The 22,706-nt window shown below is 49.9% G+C and overlaps 1 protein-coding gene across 2 annotated transcripts; it reads right to left on the bottom strand.

Moving 5' to 3' along the window:
- Positions 1 to 569: 569 nt before the first annotated feature.
- On the bottom strand, positions 570 to 21,966 carry KLHDC2 (kelch domain containing 2). 2 transcript variants are annotated; one of them, XM_064142898.1, is made up of 14 exons: positions 21,894 to 21,966; positions 18,488 to 18,655; positions 17,374 to 17,453; positions 15,366 to 15,483; positions 13,979 to 14,094; positions 10,634 to 10,715; positions 10,101 to 10,184; positions 6,198 to 6,278; positions 6,062 to 6,120; positions 4,541 to 4,650; positions 3,658 to 3,730; positions 3,289 to 3,376; positions 2,483 to 2,535; positions 570 to 1,603 (listed from the first exon to the last, which is right to left on the bottom strand). In XM_064142898.1, the coding sequence occupies exons 2-14, from the start codon at positions 18,641 to 18,643 to the stop codon at positions 1,480 to 1,482; spliced, it is 1,224 nt and encodes a 407-aa protein (XP_063998968.1). In that variant the 5' UTR covers positions 18,644 to 18,655; positions 21,894 to 21,966; the 3' UTR covers positions 570 to 1,479. The 2 variants fall into 2 exon arrangements, with proteins under 2 accessions (XP_063998968.1, XP_063998970.1); XM_064142900.1 differs by lacking the exon at positions 21,894 to 21,966 and adding an exon at positions 21,816 to 21,832.
- Between the last annotated feature and the right edge of the window lie 740 nt (positions 21,967 to 22,706).

Below are 22,706 nucleotides of genomic sequence, written 5' to 3'. Positions count from 1 at the left end.
AGAGGCAAAGCCCTGCCTTGGTCTGCCACAGCAGAACTCTGTGGTGGTGGTGATTGCTCCTTATTGCTGCTGCTTCCCTCTGCAGGGCACAGGAGTTTCTAGCGTGGGTGGGACAGCATCAGTGCATGCACAGTACTTGAGAAAAGGGAGTTTTGTTCTTCCCCAAGCATGCCCTTGGCTGCCAGGAGATGGGAGTCCTCCAGAGCACCTGCTCCCAGCAGCACAGCTGAGCTGGGCAATGCAGTTATTACCCCTGGGGAGGTGGGGAGCAGGCTCCCCATAGAGATCGTGGCATCTTTTCTGGAGGGATTCCAAAGCCCTCTGGCCACTGTGTTCCTGGGCAGGCTGCTGTGAGTCACCCTGCTTTAGCAGGGGGGGTGGACTAAATGGACTTTAGAGGCCCCTTCCAACCTCCATCACAGTGGGATGCTCAGATTTTGTGAAGAACCTAGGGCTGGAGCATCAGAGCAAACCCCCTGCGCTATGTCTGTATCTCCAGGGAGCTGAGACCACATCCCTGAGCCACAGCTAAAGCTCCCCCAGACCAGTGCAGGCACCACAGGAATGAGTTTCTTCTAGATGTCAAAGATTTTAATTTGCTGGGTTCTTTTTGAGGACAACTTGGACATGATTTCACCCCTTCCCCTGCAGCAGCAGAGCCTGTTCCTTGTCCCCCATGTCACCTGCTGGCACGGAGCAGAGTTGGAAAGGCAGGACATGACCCAATTCCATGGCCACTTCCTCTGCACCATACTGGAGTCCTTCAGGCTGGCCCATCTGGAGGCAAGCTCCACAGCTGGTAAGAGGCTCAAGCAGGTTCAGTCCCACTTCTCAGGGCAGAATATCTGCTACCTAAGGTTCACAACTGAAGTTCCACAACATCAATGAGTTCCAAAACAACAAACTACGAACAAGGAGAGAGCAGCAGCGCTCCACCAGCTGAAAGTTTACCACAGTTCATCGACGCTGACAATGTTACAAGTTCCAAAACCCCATTTCCCTGACTGCAAAGCAGGTTTCCTAAAGCTGTAGGCTACACCAGGACTCCTCACCTGGCGTGGCCGTCCTCAGCCTACACTAAAGCCACACTCAACACTCAGGGCGTGCCTCAGCATTTCCTGCGTGACCACTAAAGTCCTCAGGTTCTTTACCAGGGACTCCCTAACGAGCATTTCCCCTCCACCCACCCCATCCTCTCACTTGGGGCTGCCCTTCTACAAGGTGGACAAGCCCAGAACTAGTTTTTAGCTTCAGCAGAGGCTCTGTGTCCCACCTGCATTAAATACATTTATTGCAAACATCTTTACACAAAAATAGGTTCTCTCTAGGCCATTCACATGCAACTGAAAGGCAAGAAGCACCTACCTACGGGATACGGATAGTTAAACCTAGACAACGGTAACGTTTGCCACGCTTGGTCAGACGGTGGCAGCTTCTCGTCGCTGCTCCTCCATGCACAGCTCAGGATGTCCCCAGGGCTCAGGAGCCAGAGGTGTTGTTGCTTCCGAACCGCTGATTGACGCTGTGCAGCAAGTGCTTAGGGAGGCAGTTCCAGGAACTGGCCAACATCTCCTTGAAGCAAATGACTGCTTCCAGGCACAGCCTTGGGGATAGGGAAGACACAGTTGGGAGTTAGGAGGACCACGGGCTGCAAGGCAAAGGTCTGTACAGCTTGTCAGTGAGGGATCGGTCTCACTGTCAGTGCCAAGTAGGCCTGTGGCCAGCAGGGCAAGGGAGGCAATTTTGCCCCTCTGCTCTTGTGAGACACCAGCTGGAGTACAGCGTCCAGCTCTGGAGCCCCCAGCACAAGAAGGACATGAATCTGTTGAGGGGCCAGAGGAGACCACAAAGACGATCAGAGGACTAAAGCACCTCTGCTATGAGCACAGGCTGAGGGAGCTGGGGATGTTCAGCTTGGAGAAGGCTCCAAGAAAACCTTAGAAGAGCCTTCCAGTACCTGAAAGGGGCTACAGGAGAGCTGGAGAGGGACTATTTCTAAGGGCTCGTGGTGACAGGACAAGGGGTAATGGTCTGAAATAGAGCAGGGTAGATTTAGAGTGGCCATTAAGAAGTTCTTGACTATGAGGGTGGTGAAACACTGGAACAGGTTGCTCAGACTAGTTGTAGATGCCTCATCCCAGGAAGTATTTAAGACCAGGGTGGATGAAGCTTTGAGCAACCTGGTCTAGTGGGAGGTGTCCCTGTCTCAGAGGGGTTGGAACTGGACGATCTTGAAGGTCCCTTTCTACTCAAGTCATTCTGGGAAGAAGGGATGGTGCTCTGCCCATGCACAATGCTGTTTTCTTCCAGCATTCTTGAGAGGGAAGAATGTTTTGAAGTAATTTAGGGACACAAACAGGCCTGGGGGTGACCCTGCACACCTTGGATGAAGGCAACCATTTCATGTTGATGTCTTTAATGATTTGACTTGATCTCAGAAGGTCTTTTCCAACCTAAGCAATTGCGATTGTTGCTTTCTTACCTCACGAGAGATCTTGGTTGTAGAGAAAAGACGAGGATTTCGTTACTGTGAGCCTGAGGGTGAGGAGAGAGAGGGAAGAAGTTGGCTCATGTGGATCCACCTGGGCACAGCAAAAACCACCCAAGGCACACACAGACTCTGGAAATGGCATGGGGCTGGTGAGGAAAAGCTGATGGTGAGGAGAGAACTCCACTTAAATCACCAGTGCCACATACAAGCTGGGTACAGAAATGTGGACCTGCTGGAGCATATCCAGAGAAGGGCCACGAAGATGCTCAGAGGGCTGCAGCAGCTCTGCTATGAGGACAGACTGAAAGAGTTGGGGCTGTGCAGGCTGCAGAAGAGAAGGCTTCCAGGTGACCTTCTTGTGGCCTTCCAGGATCTGAAGTGGCCTACAAAAAGGCTGGGGAAGAACTTTTCAGGATATCAGGGAATGACAGGACTAGGGGGTATGGAGCAAAGCTGGAGGTGGGGAGATTCAGCCTGGATGTGAGGAGGAAGCTGTTGAGCATGAGAGTGGTGAGAGCCTGGAATGGGTTGCCCAGGGAGATGGTTGAGGCCCCATGGCTGGAGGTGTTTAAGGCCAGGCTGGATGAGGCTGTGGGCAGCCTGCTCTAGGGTAGGGCGTCCCTGCTCATGGCAGGGGGGTTGGAACTAGATGCTCCTTGTGGTCCCTTCCAACCCTGGCTGATTATATGATTCATTCTGTGATGAGCTCACACTTACTGGAGTGAGAAGATACCAGCAAGGACTGAGGCTACCAAATAAGGAGGGTGGGGGTGGGGAAAGGCTTGAAATCAACTTACAGCTTTAGAATGGGCAAGCAAGTTGTTGGCACAGCCTCCAAAAACGATGACCTCTCCCTCTTCACTTGCACAAGCTGTGTGCCACAACCTAGAAACAAACAAAATAAAGCCCAAGTTTTGAAGTTAAAGACAGGAGAGTTTGTCCTTCACATGGATAAGCTGAGGGGAGATGTCCTGGTTAGAGCAGAAGTTGCAAGCAGATGGTTACAGCCATCCTCCAGAAGCAACGTATGTTGCTTCTGGAGGATGGCTGTAACCATCTGCTTGCACAAACCTTACTTCATGAGGCACAACATCACCCTCCTCATCCTCACCAGCAGCAAAAGCAAGGCCAAAGAGGAGCAGGCAATGTTTCCAGGTGGGCCATACCTTGGTTTTTCAGCATAGTTGTGCTCAAACTGTATCCACTCGTTCTTGCTGATGCAATAAATCCAAGCATCACCTGAAAAGGAGCAAAAATTGAAACCACCCAACCCCAGCTTCTGTTGGTTCCTCACCAACCATGGGCTTCAACCCATCTTTTTGGTCTTAAATTAAGTATTTTTGGGAAAATGTTATGGAATATTGGGCTACAAGTTTGAGTAATGGTTTATGGGAGCGAAGGCAGAAGGGGAAGGTGGAGAACTGTGAAGGTCCAAGTGCAGTTTGCATCAGATCAATTTTTAGAGCAGATTGATTGCTGTAAATAATTCTGTCTCAACACAATTGGTAGCTCCTGCTCTGTGGAATTGGCAAACCACCAAGAACCTAGTACCCAACACAGAGAAGCCAAACCCAAAGCACCAAGAACCTAAAAGCCAACACAAAGAAACCAAACCCAGACCACCAAGAACCTATAACCCAACACAAAGAAGCCAAACCCAAAGCACCAAGAAGCCAACACCCAAAGAAGCCAAATCCAAACCACCAAGAACCCAAATGCCAACACAGAGAAACCAAACCCAGACCACCAAGAACCTAAAACCCAAGACAGAGAATCCAAAGCCAAAGCAAAACCACCAAGAACCCAAAAGCCAACACAAACCAAACCCAAAGCACCAAGAACCCAAAAGCCAACACAGAGAAGCCAAACCCAAAGCACCAAGAACCCAAAACCCAACACAGAGAAGCCAAACCCAAAGCACCAAGAACCTAAAACCTAAGACAGAGAAGCCAAACCCAAACCACCAAGAACCCAAAACAGATAAACCAAACCCAGAACACCAAGAACCCAAAAGCCTACAGAAGACAAAATCCTTTTGGGATGACTTACTTAATGGCTGCTTATCAGTGGTGAATCCTCCAAAGAGAAAGAGGTGATCTGAGGAAATTGGTGTTAAAGAATGCCACGATCGACCAACTGGGCAAATGCCTTGTGTGATTCTGCATTCCAAGGAAAGAACCACAAATACACATGTGCTACAGTAACATCACACAGTCACAAACTGCTAAGGTTGGAAGGGACATCTGAAGATCATCTACTTCCAGCCCCCCTGCTAAAGCAAGGTCACCCACAGCAGTTCACCCAGGATCACGGTGTCCAGACTGGTTTGGAGTTTCTCTAGAGGAGATTCCATAACCTCTCTGGGCAGCCTGCTCCAGGGCTCCAGCACCCTCACACCGAGTAAGTTTCTCCTCATCTTCAGAAAGAACCTCCTGGGTTTCAGGTTTGTGCCCTATGCTCCTTGTCCTGTCACTGGGTACAACTGAAAAGAGTCTGTCCCTATCCTCCTGGCTCCACCCTCTAGATGTTGATCAACACTGAGAAGATCTCTTCGTAGTTTCCTCTTCTCCACTGCTGCTCTTTTTTTGTTCTAATTCCTTATCAATTATTTGAAGGATGCAGCTTCACACTGTGCTCAGTTCAAGTCCCAACAGCCAGCTTAATTTCTTTAGACACAAAAAGAGTTTTGTTTGTCTCAATACTTCAAACAACCTGAGAGCAAGAGCCAGCAGCTGGCAAGGAGGCTCAGTTCTACCTGACTTGTCTTGCCAGAGTTCACTAGAATGATTAGAAGTGGATCACAGAATGGTTTGGGCTGGAAGGGACCTTAAAGATCATCTAGTTCCAGCCTTCCTACCACAGGCAGGGACAACTTCCACTGAACCAGGCTGCTCCAAGTTCTGTTTAACCTGACCTTGTGTTGACTACTTCAACTTGTGACATCAAAATCATAGAATCATGGAATCAACCAGGTTGGAAGAGACCTCCAAGATCATCGAGTCCAACCTATCACCCAGCCCTAGCCAGTCAACTAGACCATGGCACTGAGTGCCTCATCCAGTCTTTTCTTGAAGACCCCCAGGGACGGTGCCTCCACCACCTCCCTGGGCAGCCCATTCCAATGGGAAATCACTCTCTCTGTGAAGAACTTCTTCCTAACATCCAGCCTATACCTACCCTGGCACAACTTGAGACTGTGTCCCCTTGTTCTATTGCTGGTTGCCTGGGAGAAGAGGCCAACCCCCACCTGGCTACAATGCCCCTTCAGGTAGTTGTAGACAGTAATAAGATCACCCCTGAGCCTCCTCTTCTCCAGGCTAAACAGGCCCAGTTCCCTCAACCTCTCCTCATAGGATTTGTGTTCCAGGCCCCTCACCAGCTTCGTTGCCCTTCTTTCTCTGGACATGTTCCAGCACCTCAACATCTTTCTTGAATTGAGGGGCCCAGAACTGGACACAGTACTCAAAGAACTGGACACAGTACTCAAAGAACTGGACACAGTGACTGCAGAAGCACCTTACTATACAAAATCAAAGTGTCACCTTTGCACACTCAAGGTTTAGCACCTACATTTCGTTCCACTCCCAGGTATCCAGATTCAGATAGTACAGATCATTCATCCTGGACTCCTACAAGAAAGCAGAAGATGGCTGAGATGCTCTGTTAAGGTTTCAGTGCCAGTTGGTCAAACGGGGCTGGGGCTTACTCTGTATCTGCCACCAAACACGTAGCCTCTGTTCCCAACGGTGGCACAGGCGTGAGCTGCCCGCGGCGATGGAGTTTTACCCTGGGAACAGAAAGTGTGACAAAAGAAGGTAACTTTAGTGGAGACCTGAAAGAAAACCTGTGGCAGATCAAGTGAATCACAGAATCATGCAGCTTAGCAAAGCCCCTCAGGATCACCAAGTCCAACCTAGAACCCTACTCTACAAGATTCATCTTAAACCATAGCCCCATGCACCACAACCAAAACATCCTGAAACACATCCAGGCTGGGTGACTCCATCACCTCCCAGGGCAGCTCATTCCAGTCCCTGACCTCTCTCTCCAGGAAAAACTTTATCCTAATGGCCAATCTAAACCTCCCCAGCCTCAGCTTGAGGCCATTCCCCCTTGTTCTGTCTCCAATTCCCTGTAAGCAGAGCCCAGCAGCAGCCTCTCCACAATGTCCCTTCAGGTAGCTGTAGACAGCAATGAGGTCTTCCCTCAGCCTCCTCTTCCTCACACTATCTCCAGCTCCTTCAGTCACTCCTCATAAGATTTATTCTCCAGGCCCTTCCCCAGCTTTGTTGCCCTCCTCTGGAACCACTGCAGCACCTTCACATCTTCCTTCTATTGCAGTGCCCAAATCTGAACACAATAGTTGAGGTATGGCCTCACCAAAGCCAAAGCTTTTGAGAAGAGAAGCTGGGCTGAAGATGCCCACCACACACAGAAAGCAGCATGGCTACAACCACATGTCCCTGGAGCATGAAAGCAAGAAAGTCAACAGAAAAAAAAAGAGGAGGAAAGACAGATTCAAGTAGAGTCATTGAATTATTTTGGAAGGAGGAGACATTTAAGATCAAGTACAACCATTAACCCAGTACTTCAAAGTCCACCACTAAACCACGTCCCTCAGCACCACAGCTTTGAAATCCCTCCAGGGATAGGGACTCCACCAATGCCCTGAGCAGCTTGTTCCAGGCCTTGACTATCCTTTTAGGGAAGAAAATTTTCCTAATGTCCAACCTAAACCTCCACTGGTGCAACTTAAGGCTGTTTCCTCTCACCCTGTCACAAGCTACTTGTGAGAAGAGACCAAGCCCCATCTGGCTGCTGCTTCCTTTCAGGGAGTTGTGGAGAGCCAGAAGGTCTCCTCTCAGCCTCCCTTTCTCCAGGCTGAACAACCCCAGTCCCCTTAGCTGCTCCGCACCAGATCTATTCTCCAGACCCTTCACCAGCTTTGCTGCCCTTCTCTTGACCTGCTTCAGCACCTCAGTGTCCCTGGGGGACCTTGGGAGCCTAGAACTGAAAGGCCCTAAACAAAAGGCAAGTTCCTGTGTTTGGTGGGAGGGAGGCCCTTCATAAAGAGTGGTCAAAAATGCTACTAAGTAGTCTGCAGGTCATTAGTACTTTGAGGGGATGTTTCTGAACCAGTTCTACCAAGAGTGTCTCAAAGGTAAGGCCCCAAAATACAAGCTAAAGATACCTCATGGAGTTCACCTATAGGAGAGAAATTAACAGTTCCACTTCCCTGGCAAGATAGCAAGGTACAGGGAACTGAAACAGGGAATTGAAGAGACCTGGTCACACGGTCCTGGCCAGGTTTCCTCCCCTAGCTGGATCAGACAGATTGAGGAAAGACCCTGTTGTAGTTTCCTGCTTCCACAGGCTTGCTGTATCCCAGCTAGACAGGAGGTTAAGGGTGGAAGAGAATTATCTCAGGAAGGGCAGGGACTTCTGGCTCTCCTCTTGGGAGCATCTGTTTTCTCAGAGTGTTCCTGGCTTCCAGAGAACAGGACTCTACAATGCCCTGGCACAGGTGACAGCTCACGTGGCCAGGAGTGTCTGCCAGACAGCAGAAAAGAGCAGTGCTGCAGACGTGGTGCTTCCCACCAGCCACAGCCTGTGATTCATCATCCCATGGAGATAAACTCCACAAGCACCACTGAGAGCAGCTCAGCTCCACAAAGCCAACAGGGGAGTCCTGCAGGGCATTTCTCACCTCCTTCTGCTAGCTACCACTAGATCCTACAGAGAGATCTTCCACCCTTTCTAACTCCTGGCATTTAGGGATGGGTTTGGATCCCAAAGAAGGCACATGATGGTTACAGGCTGCAAGGTGGAGCAGAGAAGTAAGAGTAACCTACTGTGGGTGAACTTCTGTGCTTCCTGCTTGCAAACAGTTAACCAAAGGGTTCCACTGGGAAGTGTGGGATCATCTAGTTACAACCCTGCACCATGGGCAGAGACAACCAAGGAACATATTCCACTTTAAGCCTCTTCACAGGCTCACAGGATGGTAGGGGTTGGAAGGGACCCAAAGAGATCATCGAGTCCAACCCCTTTGCCAGAGCAGGACCATACAACCTAGCTCAGGTCACACAGAAACACATCCAGACAGGCCTGGAAAGGCTCCAGAGAAGGAGACTCCACAACCTCTCTGGGCAGCCTGTGCCAGTGCTCTGGGACCCTTACAGGAAAGAAGTTCCTGCTTGTGTTGAGCTGGAACGTCCTGAGCTGCAGCTTCCATCCACTGCTCCTTGTCCTATCCCAGGGAGCAGTGAGCAGAGTCTGTCCCCCTGTCCTGACCTCCAGCCCTCAGATGTTTATTAAAAAATTATTAAATCTCCTCTCAGTCTTCTCTCCTCCAGACTACAACAGGTTAACAGCTTCACACTGCACGGTGCAGCGCAGTAACAGAGGGTGCCAATGCACTGCACCAAGCTGCCCAGAGAAGTGGTGGAGTATTTTCTCTGGAGAGATTCCAAATCAAACTGGACTTTTTGATCCTGAGCAACCTGCTGTGAGTGACCCTGCTGTAGGAGGGGAGTTGCACTGAGTCATCTCCAGAGATCACTTCCAACACCCACCAGTCTGTGATTCTGTTGAACGAGTACACAGCCAGAAACTCAGAGCATCTGCAGCCCAAAGCTGCTGGGACAGGCCACTGCCAGCCCTGCAAAGCCACATGAGGAGGCCGTTTTATCATCAAACTGTTCTAACTTGACACAAAATGAAGCAGTGAAATCAGGCCCAGCAGAACCATGCTTAGTTTCAGAGGATGCTACAAGAGACAGTCATTGGAATAGGTTGCTCAACCAGATCCTGGGCTGCAGCAAGAGGTGTGTGGCCAGCAGTTCGATGGAGGTGATTCTCCCCCTCTACTTCGCTATGGTGAGACTCCACCTGGAGTACTGCATCCAGTTCTGGAGCCCCCATTACAAGAGGGATGTGGAGATGCTGGAGTGTGTCCAGAGAAGGGCCAGGAGGATGCTCAGAGAGCTGCAGCAGCTCTGCTGTGAGGACAGACTGAAAGAGTTGGGGCTGTGCAGGCTGCAGAAGAGAAGGCTCCCAGGTGACCTTCTTGTGGCCTTCCAGGATCTGAAGTGGCCTACAAAAAGGCTGGGGAAGAACTTTTCAGGATATCAGGGAATGACAGGACTAGGGCGTATGGAGCAAAGCCGGAGGTGGGGAGATTCAGCCTGGATGTGAGGAGGAAGCTGTTGAGCATGAGAGTGGTGAGAGCCTGGAATGGGTTGCCCAGGGAGGTGGTTGAGGCCCCATCCCTGAAGGTGTTTAAGGCCAGGCTAGATGGGGCTGTAGCCAGCCTGACCTAGGGTAGGGTGTCCCTGTCCATTGCAGGCTGGGTGGAACTAGATGCTCCTTGTGGTCCCTTTCAACTCTGACTGATTCTAAGTGGTGGAGTCACTGTCCCTGGAGGTGTCCAGTACATGTGCAGACATGACACTTTTGGACGTGGTTTAACAGCCATGGTGGCCTCAGGTTGAACTCTGTGATGTTAAAAGGACTCTTCTAACCCAAATGATTCTATGATTCCAAGAGGTAGAGCACACAGCACAGCTCTCCTTTGCAGAGCTGCAATTTTAACTGACAGAGGACTTACTGTAGTTATAGGCTGGCTCCAAGTAAAAGTTTCAGTGTCCAGCACATGCACGTGGTCGTTCCACCCTCTGGGAAGACCTGAATTCTTTAAAAACATGAAACAAGGCACAAGCTTTAATAAGCATTCATCAAATATTATACTTCAAATCACAGGATCACACATGCTCACAGGATGCCAGGGGTTGAAAGGGACCCAAGGAGATCAAGTCCAACCGCCCTGCCAGCACAGGATCACACAATCTTGCACAGATCACACAGGAACGCATCCAGACAGGCCTGGAAAGGCTCCAGAGAAGGAGACTCCACAACCTCTCTGTGAAGCCTGTGCCAGTGCTCTGGGAGCCTTACAGTGAAGAAGTTCCTTCTTGTGCTGAGGTGGAACCTCCTGTGCTGCAAATTACACCCATTGCTCCTTGTCCTATCCCAGGGAGCAAGCGAGCAGAGCCTGTCTGCCTCCTCTTGACCCCCAGCCCTCAGATGTTTATAAACATTGGCTAAATCTCCTCTCCTCAAAGGGATTCAAGGCTGACTTACCCAAAAAGAGGTTTCATCAAATTCAAAAGTCCCCCGTTGCTTCCCTTCAGGAAAATAACCATAGCCACCAAAAAATATTAGCCTGAAAGAAAACAACAGTGCAGAAAGATTGATGAGAAATGCTGATCATTGTGTTTGGAGAAGCACCTGACTGTCTGTGTAACCGAGGGAACTGGTCACAAGGGGTGGACCTAGAGGGGATCTAATAAATGCATATAGCTATCTGAGGGCTGGGGGTCAGGAAGGGTCGAGGATAGCCTCTGCTCACTTGTGCCCTGTGATAGGACATGGGGCAATAGACATGAACAGCAGCACAGGAAGTTCCACCTCAACATGAAGATGAACTTTACTGTAAGGGTGACAGAGCACTGGAACAGGCTGCCCAGAGAGGTTGTAGAGTCTCCTTCTCTGGAGACTTTCAAGACTTCTCTGGGTATGTTCTTGTGTGATCTAAGCTAGATTCTGTGGTCCTGCTCTGGCAGGGAGGTTGGACCCTAAGATCTCCAGAAGTCCCTTCCAACCTCTAACATCCTGTGATCATAGAATCTCAGAATCATTTAGGTTAGAAAAGACCTGTAAGACCATCAAGTCCATTAACTTCTCCTATCTGTTACTACAAAGCGAGGTCCTGCAAAGGCTGTGCTCAAGCGGGAGACAAGGACAACAGGGAAACTCCTTTGGTTTCTTTCCTCCCAGTAAGTCTACAATGCAAGCTTGCCAGGTGTGGGGCCCCATTTCTTGCCTAATCAACCCTACCCTCCCACACTAAATCCTTCTGCAGCTGCTTCCCAGGCCTCAGGCTTCCAAGCTTTGCTCTAGTTCCAAATGTGTCAAGCTACCAGCCTGCTGCCTGCTTGCTGCTCTTCAACCTTCCCTACCTGGGCTCCCACACAGCAGCTACACGGGTTTTATCCCCGTGATCTCCCATCTCTGCCCTTTCCAAGCCCTCTTCCCACATTCCCTGAGCCCAAAACATTAACAGATATTCCTGCATGAAGGGAAAGAATCACAGCTTGGTATGGTCACTCTGGAAGAAGAGACCAGAGGATGTTATGTGCAGCAGACCCTGTACCAATGAAGCTGCCTGGGAAATCTTAAGTTTTGGGGAAGCCATTTTCTTGCTCCATTTGGTTTCAAAGCCTGGCTAGGAGTGACCAAGAGCAGTCACTCAGCTGGGTTTACTGCTCTTTTGAGGATGTTAAAGCCATGACTGAAATGTAATTTAGATTTTATGCTTGGGTTTCAGCAGGTGTTGGAAACTCAGGGCATGGCTTGGACAGCAATTCTTACTGAATTATGAAGTAATCGAACCTAGTGGACACCAAACTGAATATCCACAGCTCCACCTGAACTGATCACATCACCTACTGCAACCACAAGCTTTCTCACCACATCAAGGACCCAAAAGCCAGCAGCACAGGCAAATGGCACTGAATCAGAGTGGTATGGGGTTGGACCTTAAAGATATTGAGTGCCATCTTCTATTTCCTATCTTTCCCTGAGCCTCTGCAGCAAACCACACAGTGCAAGTCCCAATGCTGAGCTTTCTCTCCATGTAATGGACACAGCAGAAGATGCCTGTGCTGTCCAGGTTAAGGTTTTGTAGGTAAAAGCTCAAATCCCTACCCTGACACGACAGTAAGAACATGTAAGCCCTGCCAGTTGTGACCAAAGAAGAATCAGAGGCCCCTGTTTGTCATCTCAAATTCACATCAAACCTCCCAAGCCCCTGCCATCATGTACTCCAGCAGCACTGCTCACACCTGGCCCACAGGCTGTGGAGAGCCCTGCTCTGTAGGGATCGGCCTTTCCAGCTTCTCCTGCAAGGGGACAATCCTGACCATGTGACTTGTGACCATGCTGAAGTTCTGTTCTCTGGAAGCCAGGAACCCTCTGAGAAATCAACCTGGGGTAGATAACCTGAGAGCAACAAGGAAAAACTATCTGCTGCCCAGACACACGGAGTTTCCTTCTCTGGAGAGATTCCAAAACCACCTGGACAGGACTCTGGGCAAGCTGGTCTTTCCTCAGTCTATCCTCCAGTGCCAGAAGGCTGGATTGATCTCATGGCACCACCTCCTGCTCTGGGAGCTAGCACTACACCAACCAAGGCAACCACAATGCTTTCCATGTCAGCTCATCTGGCTTCAACACCTTCTCCTTGTCTTCCTAATCTTTTCCAACGTTTGCAGTGCCAAAAAGCCTTCTGGCATCTCTGAGACATTATCCCAACATGTTCAATCAGATAAGATCAACAGTAGATAATTTAACAGTCCTTGGTTTGTGCAACCAGCACAAAGCACACTGAATTAACCATGTGTGTTGCTGAGCAAGCCAGATGAGGTGTGAGGATTACAATGGCTTCTTGCTCTTCAACTGTCAAAGAAACAGAGCCCTCACCTGCAGTGCTGAGTGCAGCTCTGAAACCCTCAAAACAAGAAAGACCTGTTGGAGGGAATCCAAAGGAGGGCTGGAGCCCCTCTGCCATGGGGGCAGGCTGAGGGAGTTGTGGCTGTTCAGCCTGCAGATAAGAAGGCTCCACAGCAGAGCCTTAGAGCAGCCTTCCAGTATTTGAAGCTGGCAACAGGAGAGGGACTTTTTACAAGGGATAATGGCTTCAAACTGGAAGAAGCTTGATCAAGATTAAACACTAGGAAGAAATTCTTCCCTATGAGAGTGATGATGCAATGGAACAAGTTTCCCTGTTCTCAACAAAGAAGTCGTGGAGGTCCAAGGCTCTAAGTGTTCAAAGCTAGGTTGGATGGAGCCCTGAGCAACCTGCTCTAGTGCAAGGTGTACCTGCCCCTGGCAGGGAGTTTGAACTAGATGATCTTTAAGGTCCCTTCCTATCCAAACCATTATGAGACGTGACCAGAAGACTGCTTTTAGAGAATCAGAGAATTATTGGATGGTTTGGGTTGGAAAGGACCTTAAGCATCAACTAGTTCCAACTCCAATTCTAATCCTCCACAGGGTTATTACTGGAAGAATACACTGTGCATGCAGCTGCTTACACAGCTAACCATGATGCAGCACCTTTGAAGCAAGGTGTTGAGAACACAGCGTGGAAAGTTTGCCTGTGACAAGCCCACATTTTGGACCGTGACTCACACAGGCACTTTGCAGCTCACAGACACCCAAATGGGGAGTGAGGTTTTTTGATTTAATCACGAGTTAAAGGATGGAGCAGCTTTAAAAGGTGAGCTGAGGAAGAAATCCAGCTCTGCCTGCAGCACATCTGTGCTTCAGGCAAGGAGTCCTCCCGCAGCTCTAGTTCAAAGATACAAGGAGAAGCAAAGACACACACAAGGGTAGACAGCACTGACTTGGGTGCTGCAGCCTTACTTGTTTTTGTAAACCCAGACACCAAGCTTGTCCTTCGATGAGGGGGGGACCCCCTGACATTCTACTCTGACCCACTGCAGCACTTTGTCTGTGGATCTGGAATTCAACATGTAGAACTGCAGAGAAAAATAAAAAGTTTGGGGTTTTTTTTTCTGCCCACATAGCTTCAAGCTTTAAAAAAGAAAAAAAATATTAACTTGCAATGAGCATGCATTGGTAGAGAACAAATTAGAAGTTCTTTTACTAGAAGGTTGGAAGTCCCTAAAGATCATTTTTACACAGCTCTGGGCATTTGAGTTGTACTCCCCCCAAAGCTGATACACCCACTGAAGGTGGGTACAAAGCGGTAGGTGTCTTACAACAAAGAAAAGCTGGTTAAAAATCAGTGGGCTTTTATAGCATCATCCCTTCTCTGCATGTTCCTGCATTTTACATGGGGAGGAATTGCTGACACACATCTACAAACTAACAGCAAATGTCAGAACAGCACAGCAGGAAGGAAGCAAGTCACACTTTATCAACTCAGATTGTTCCAGGGCTCTTTGCAAGCATCACGTCAAGCTGCTTTCAGTTCAGCTTTAACAGCAAAGCCAAAACTGATTTAAACCACGCTTCAGGAACATCAGAAAGTATCATCAGAGGCTCCCAGGGAAGGAAAAAAAAAACAACATTTCAAACAGCTACAGAGCAGTTTCATGTCACCTCCTGGTGCTATTTCAGCAGCTCTGGAAATCCCCATCTTTTAATAAGAGTCAATTCAAAAGCACCAACCAATGCAATGGGATTTATACGGTGAACTGCACAACTGCAACCACAACCACACAGATCTTAGGCTATGGTGTTTCTTCCATGGTACAAAGCCACCAACCATGTGAAATGATGCAGAGCTAAGGGGTGATCTGTGTTACAAAAGTCTCGTTCTTGTTATTGGACCTGTTGCAGAGAGATGAATGCGCTCAGCAGTTAAAATAACCTTCCAAGCAGTTAAGTGCTGTGTTTGGTTAGTCAAAACCTCTTAGGCAAGCACAAAAAGTGCACAGCTCCAGTTAGTTCATGTCTGAGGAAGCCACTGACAGAATGAAAAAAGCTGTTTATTGGCTTCCAAGAACTAGAGATGCAGCCAGGAGAAAAACACTGCTGCAGAAGCTGTGAAGGACAGGATGACTGGACATGACACCCTCAGCGTCCTCTGTTATTAACATTAAAGCTCTGAAATGGGATCCAAGCTGCCCAGTCATTCCCAAGAAAATGTTCCCATGATTTGTAAAGATTGCAAGTTTCTGGCTTTAGGATGGACATTAGTTCACTGAAAAGGTGAACCAGTCTGAACAAAAGCTAAAGAGAAGAAAATGATCTGTGAGGAGGGGTTTATCTTTGAGATACCAACCTTGTTTGTATTGCCACGTGCATGATGTCCCCCAAAGAGGTAGACCACTCTGTCCACACACACAGCACAGCTTCCAGACATGGAAGGTGGAACATCTCCCTCTGTTTTACTCTTCTTCCTGGAAACACAATTGGAAGCATTTTATCCATGACAAAGGATTTTACCTGGAGTGCAATTTTACATCACCACCAGTTTTCAACTGCACTGGGTCACTGTGGACCATTCCAAGTTGTTGAGTTCTTCACATACTCACAGGCTGGACAATTTACAGCATGAAGCCGGTATGAGGGGGGAGGGGGATTTAATTAATGAAGCAATTTAATGAATAGATGTTTTGTGGGGTAGGAATCCTGCCTGCCCAGTTCCAGTACCAGTATGGTACATGATTTACATGTTTGAAACCTCCAGAGAGACCCTCAGGCAAAAAAAAACGATGCTTTTGTTTAAACTGAAGGTTCCCCTTTTGCTACTGGATTTGTCATGTTGTAAACATCATAACCACAAAGCTGAGCTTCCTGGCCTCATCCAGGGCTCTCCCTAACCACCAGGAGGACTGGAAGCACAGATGAAATTGCAAAGTGATGAGGGGATTTGGCTTCACAGCAAGATCCCAGACAGCACCAGATCCAGATTTTACATTTCTCTCACTGTCAGACATGAAGGTTTCATGCTCCCACTGATCTAAGATGACTTGAGTTTCTGAAACAGTCTTAGAATCACAGAATCAACCAGGTTGGAAGAGACCTCCAAGTTCATCCAGTCCAACTTATCAACCAGCCCTGTCCAATCAACCAGACCATGGCACTAAGTGCCTCATCCAGGCTTTGCTTGAACACCTCCAGGGATGGCAATTCCACCACCTCCCTGGGCAGCCCATTCCAATGCCAATCACTCTCTCTGTGAAGAACTTCCTCCTAACATCCAGCCTATACTTCCCCCTGCACAGCTTGAGACAGTGTCCCCTTGTTCTGTTGCTGGCTGCCTGGGAGAAGAGCCCAACCCCACCTGGCTACAGCCTCCCTTCAGGTATTTGTAGACAGCAGTGAGGTCACCTCTGAGCCTCCTCTTCTCGAGGCCAATAGCCCCAGCTCCCTCAGCCTCTCTTTGTAGTGCTTGTGTCTGGCCACATCAACGTTTACAACAAACTCCTTAAAAGGACAACTCAACATAGATGCCCTAGATGCTGAAGCACCATAATCAAAATATTATCTACAAACACTCCACAGTGTTGATAACACATTCTGTCTGAGCTGCCTCTCCTACTTCACCCTCTTGAAAACATCTTTGTGGTTGAAAAAAAAAATATATCTGCAAGCACTTCACACATTTACTCTTCCCCTGTACTCAGCAATGGTCAGGCCACACCTTGAGTGCTGTGTCCAGTTCTGAGCTTCTCAATTCAAGAGAGATGTTGAGGTACTGGAATGTGTCCAGAGAAGGGCAGCAAGGCTGGGGAGGGGCCTGGAGCACAGCCCTGTGAGGAGAGGCTGAGGGAGCTGGGGCTGTGCAGTCTGCAGAAGAGGAGGCTCAGGGCAGACCTCATTGCTGTCTCCAACTCCCTGAAGGGAGGCTGTAGCCAGGTTGGTCTCTTCTGCCAGGCAACCAGCAACAGAACAAGGGGACACAGTCTCAAGCTGTGTCAGAGGAGGTCTAGGCTGGATGTTAGGAGGAAGTTGTTGGCAGAGAGAGTGATTGGCATTGGAATGGGCTGCCCAGGGTGGTGGTGGAGTTGCCATCCCTGGAGGTGTTGAAGCCAAGCCTGGATGAGGCACTTAGTGCCATGGTCTGGTTGACTGGCTAGGGCTGGGTGACAGGTTGGGCTGGATGAGCTCAGAGGTCTCTTTCAACCTGCCTGACTGATTCTATGATTCTGTTCCAAAGTTTGGTAAGTGGCAACAAGGAGATCTGGGGAATTCTCTCACTGTTCAAAGCACCTTGCCAAGCTTTTTACACCAATTTAAGTACTTTTCCCCCAACCCAGACTCAACAATTAAGTTGTTTACTGTACCATCTTCCAGTTTCCATGTTGTAGATCCATATTTCATCCCTAGGCAGGTAGAAGTCATAAAATCCCCTCACTTGGGCATTCTGCAGAACAGGTTAGAAAAGAGAAAGCAACGTAAGAAGGGACACTTGATGTGTTGAGTTACTCCTGGCAATGTTTACACCCCACCAAAGATCATCTCAGAACAGACAGCACCAAGAGCAGTGCTTGCCACACTCCTGCACCTCTCCCTTGCTTGGAGAGCGGGATGAGCCTATTTTAGCTTCTACTGAAGACCAGACAACTCCTGGCAGAGGCAGGCTGTGGTAAATGGAATTTAACCATAATTTCACAGCCCAAGCTGTGTAACCAGGGTGCAGGTCAAGCATCTTGGAACACTACTCAAGGAGGTGGTGGAGTCACCATCCTCTGAGGTGTTCCAAAAAATATGTGGATGTAGCACTCTGGGACATGGTTCAATGGCCATGGTGGTCTTAGGCTGACAGATGGACTTGATCTTAGATATCTTCTCCAACCAAAACAATTCTATGTTAACTGAGCAAAAGTGCCCTTTTCAATTCCTCCACCCCCTGCATGGCATCACCAGAACAACAGACCAAAGCTTTCCCTGGAAATCCCAGCTTATTTATCAAGGTCACTGACAATTTATCTTAATTTCTGTCAAAACTGTGAAATGAATTGCAACACCTGCACAGCCCAGGGTAATAAACAACCACTACCAACCAACCTGCCACAATTCAGCACACAGCACTGAGCTGTGCCGATAATGCTGCTGTTGAAAGCACTTTCCTGCACGGTGTGCAGTTCAGCCTGGTCTAGTAGAAAGTGTCTGTCCATGATAGGCTGGGTTGCAACTGGAGGATCTCAAACAGGGTTTTCTTCTCTCCCAACAGACACGCTGAGCTGACAACCACCACCCTGCACCTCACGAAAAGCTCCCTGTGTGCCTTTTAACACAATTCACTCTGGCATTTCAAAACTCACCCATGTCAGATTCAAATCTCTTAACTGGAGCTTTTCTGTTACAGGGGAGGGATAATTCTATAGAGTCACTCCCAAACTAATGGCACCTAATTAGCAGCACCACGGGTGGCAGAAGGTTTACTTCACAGCCTACCTTATAGCCTCCCCAGACATACATGCAGCGGCCATCGGTGACTGCCACATGCCCGCTGCGCTCAGCAGGGCTGTCATTCTCCAGCTGCTCAAAGCTGTCCTCAGCTGGAGCTGGGAGCTCTTCATCTGCCTGCAGGTCTTCGTTCTCGTCAGCCATTTCGACACAGCGCTACGTGCACAGAATAACAGAGTAGGAAGCTCTGAAAACCATCAGGGGAAACCACCAGAGGGGAAAAAAATAACCACAGAGAAACTACTGTTTGTTTCTTTCACAGTGATGGAAGTGGTGTTCTCCACGACTCAGTGCTGGGACCAGATCCCTTTCCTATCTTTATCAATGATCTGGACCTGGGGATCGAGGTACCCTTAGTAAGTTTGCAGCTGACAATAAGCTGTGAGGGAGTGGTGATCTGCTTGAGGGTAGGGATGCTCTACAGAGTGACTTGGACAGGTTGGATTGATGAGCTGAGGTTCAACATGGCCAAGTGCTGGGTCCTGCACTTGAGTCACAACAATCTCATGAACAGTCCAGGCTTGGTGCTGAATGGCTGGAAACTGCCCAGTGAAAAAGGACTTGAGGGTGTTAGTTGACAGCCAGTGTGTGTGCCCGGATGGCCAAGGAGGCCAACAGCACCCTGGCCTGGATCAGCAATAACACGCCAGGTGGACCAGGGATGTGATTGTCCCCCTATGCTCAGCACTGGTGAGGCCAGACCTCTAATACTGGGACACTGAGGTGCTAAAGAGAGTCCAGAGAAAGGCAACAAAGCTAGGAAAGGGTCTAGAGAACAAGTCTGGTGAGGAGAAGCTGAGGGAACTTGGGTTGTTCACTCTGGAGAAAAGGAGGCTGAGGGGAGACTTTCTGGCTCTCTACAACTCCCCTGAAAAGAAGGTAGGAGGCAGGTAGGGGTTGGTGTCTTCTCCCTGGTAACAAGCAACAGGATGAGCAATTGCACCAGGGGAGGTTTAGGCTGGATATCAGAACAAACTTCTTCACTGAAAGGGTTCTCAAAGACTGGAACAGGCTTCTCAGGGAGGTATTTAAATAACCTGAAGGTACTGAAAAGATGCAAAGATGTAGCGCTGAGGGACATGGTTCAGCACCAGATTTGGTTGGACTTGATGATCTTAAAGGTCTTTTCCAACCAAAACGATTCGATGCACCATTCTATGATGTTGCCATGGTAGAAGCTATCCCATCAGTCAAGGCAGTTTCATACAGGAATTCCTAAGCTGTAAGTAATTTCTCATATAAAGTCTCCATTTTTGTTTTTAAATCACACTCATCTGTAAATACCTTCACTAATGACAAAAAAAAAACCAAACCACCAAAACCACCAAACCACAAACAAACAAACAAAAAAACCCCACAACCAAACCAAAACATAGCCACAATGGAATAAATTTTACATCTTTGCTTACAATATGTTTTTCACAAAAGGCAAAACTCCTTTTGGGCTCTCTAGGCCAGGTGTCCCAAACACAAATCTCTCCATAGTTATTCAATGCAGGACATGTTATTTATGCTGAAAAAAGCACCCAGGAAACATAGCCACCCAAATGACCTGACAGGTCTTTTCCAGAAGGACAAACTCCACAGTGTCCTGGAAAGACCACAGCTATGTGTATTCAGCCTAGGGCTCCTAAGCAGTTCAGGGATCAGGACAGCCTCCACACCAGAGCTTTGGTAGAAGTGAATCATAGAATCACAGAATGTCAGGGGCTGGAAGGGACCTCCAAAGCCCATCTGGTCCAGCCCCTCTGCCAGAGCAGAATCACCCAGAGCAGATCACACAGGAACACATCTGGATGGTTCTTGAATATCTCCAGAGAGGGAGACTCCACAACCTCCCTGGGCAGCCTGTTCCAGTGCTCTGTCACCCTCACAGGGAAAAAATTCAAGTTCACTTGCCTCAGCTTCCACCCATTGCCCCTTGTCCTGTCTCTGGGCATCACCTAGCAGAGCCTGGCTCCAGCCTCCTGGCACTCACCTTTACATATTTATAAACATTAATCAGGTCAGCCCTTAGTCTCCTCCTCTCCCAGCAGCACAGCCCCAGCTCCCTCAGGCTCTCCTCAAAAGGAAGATGTTCAACTTCCTTCATCATTTTTGTGGCTCTGCACTGGACTCTTTCAAGCAGCTCCCTGTCCTTGAGCTAGTAGCCCAGAACTGGACACAGTACTCCAGGGCAGAGTAGAGGGGCAAGAGAACCTCCCTCAATCTACAGCCCTTCTAATCCACCCCAGAATGGCATTAGCCTTCCTAGCCAGCAGAGCACACTGCTGGCTCACGGCCATCCTTCCACCCGCCAGGACCCCCAAGTCCTTCTCCCCTTCACTGCTCTCCAGCAGGTCAGTTCCCAATCTATACTGACCCATGGGGTTGTTCTTTCCCAGGTGCATGAAGCCCCAGGGCCATGCTGTCACTGGTAATTCAAAGTCCCAACCATGGCAGGAATCAAGCCAGGAAGGGACACCGAGGTCAACCCTGCTAGGTAATTCTGGACATTGGCTGCAAGGGAACAGGGGGACCCCTGAAAAACTGAGTCGCCTTCCACTCAGGAGTTACTCCCAAGTCTTTGTCTGCTTTCAGGCTTCCTCCAGCTGAAGCTGCTACCACAGGAAGAACTTCAGGCACAGATCAAAAGGTCAGGGAGGATGGACAACCCAGGAGACGGTTTTGTGCAGCCAGAAGGGCTGCGATGAGGCGATCAGACCCTGCGCGCACAGCAAACCCTCCACACCTACACCACTCCTGACAGGGTTCTGTCCAACGCCAATCCCCCCGGGGGTGGAAGCACCGCGGACACCACCTTCGGCAGTTCGTTTCCGAGCGTTAGCTGTGCTTTAATCGGAAAGCCTTTCCCCACAGCTCGGGGGAATCGGCCTGCTCGCAGTTCGCCAGGCTTTTACTGGCCTCTCCCTGCTGCTCGCCATTCTGTTTTTAACAACCTAAGGCACACCGGGCGGCTTCTATCCCCCTGCAGCGGTTTCTCAATCCTGGCGTGAAAGGCTTCTCCTCAGTCCCTGTCATTTCCAAGCCCTCTAGGGCTCGACACATCTCTCTGGCCACAGCCAGGAACGATCTCCTCACGATACGTCCTCCCCATCGCGACATACCCCTAACGGCAATGCGTCATGGCTCAACAGATGCCTGGCCGACATCTCAACCCTCCTCGCCTTCTGCCAAGGGCTGAGCCCCTTCACTCCCCCTGCCCCACAGCGCGCAGCCCCCTCACCGCCCGCTCCCAGCTCCGATCTCCCCCTTTCCGCCTCAGCCCCTCGACCCCCGCTCCAAAGTCCCCAAGCCGCAGTTCCCAAGGCCCTACCGCGGCGGTGGCGGCGGCGGCGCTGCGGCCCGGTGTCACAGCTGCCCCCTCCTTCCCGCCCTCCCTCCGGCACCTCACCTCAGCGGGCCGCGCTCCGTCAACATCCGCCGCGGGCGGGAGCTTCCGGCAGCGCCGCGCAGGCGCCGTGCGGGCCCGCACACGGCACCGGAGAGTGGGGCGGGGGCTGCGGTGATTGCCGCTCCCGTTGCTGGCAGGAGTCGCCTCAGCGCAGGAGCTTAAGCAGTGCAGGTGGTTCAGGGCTGTGACAGGCACAGCCCGTCCGGGATGAACAGTAACCTGGCTCCTGCAGGCACAGAGCCATTTACACAGCGCTACCGCATCCCCTGCACAGTATCTTCACATGTCCTAGCTACACCTTCAGGAACGGTGACTCCACCTCCTCAGCCAGTTTGTTCCATGGACTGACCACCATTGTTCCTCTCCCTTGGTGCAATCTGAGGCCCTTGCCTCTTTGCCTGTTGCGTGTTCCCTGGGAGAAGAGACTAACACCCACCCCTCTCCCCAGCCTCCATTCAGAGAAGCCCTTCCCCCCAGCCTCCTTCAGGCTGAACAACTCCAGCTCCAGCAGCTACTTCTCACAAGACCTGTTCTCCAGATCCTCCACCACCTTTGTTGCCCTCCACTGTCTTTCTTAAGAACGACCCACCCTGCAAGGCAGCAGTGGTAAGTACAGAGAGACCATCACTGCCCGGGCAGCCACACTATTGCCCATCCAGGCCAGCTGTTGGCTACCTGGGTGCACACAGTGGCTCATCTTCAGCTGGCTGTCAACTAACAATCCCAGGCCCTCTTCCACCAGGCAGCTCCCAGACACGCTTTCCTAAGACCGCAGTGGTCATGGGGTTGTTGTGACCCAACTGCAAGACCCAG

This window comes from Pogoniulus pusillus, chromosome 1 (assembly GCF_015220805.1).
Source record: "Pogoniulus pusillus isolate bPogPus1 chromosome 1, bPogPus1.pri, whole genome shotgun sequence".
In the NCBI taxonomy this organism is placed as follows: domain Eukaryota; kingdom Metazoa; phylum Chordata; class Aves; order Piciformes; family Lybiidae; genus Pogoniulus; species Pogoniulus pusillus.
The sequence above is the reverse complement of the archived record's forward strand: the minus strand, read 5'-3'. Positions and strand labels throughout refer to the sequence as shown.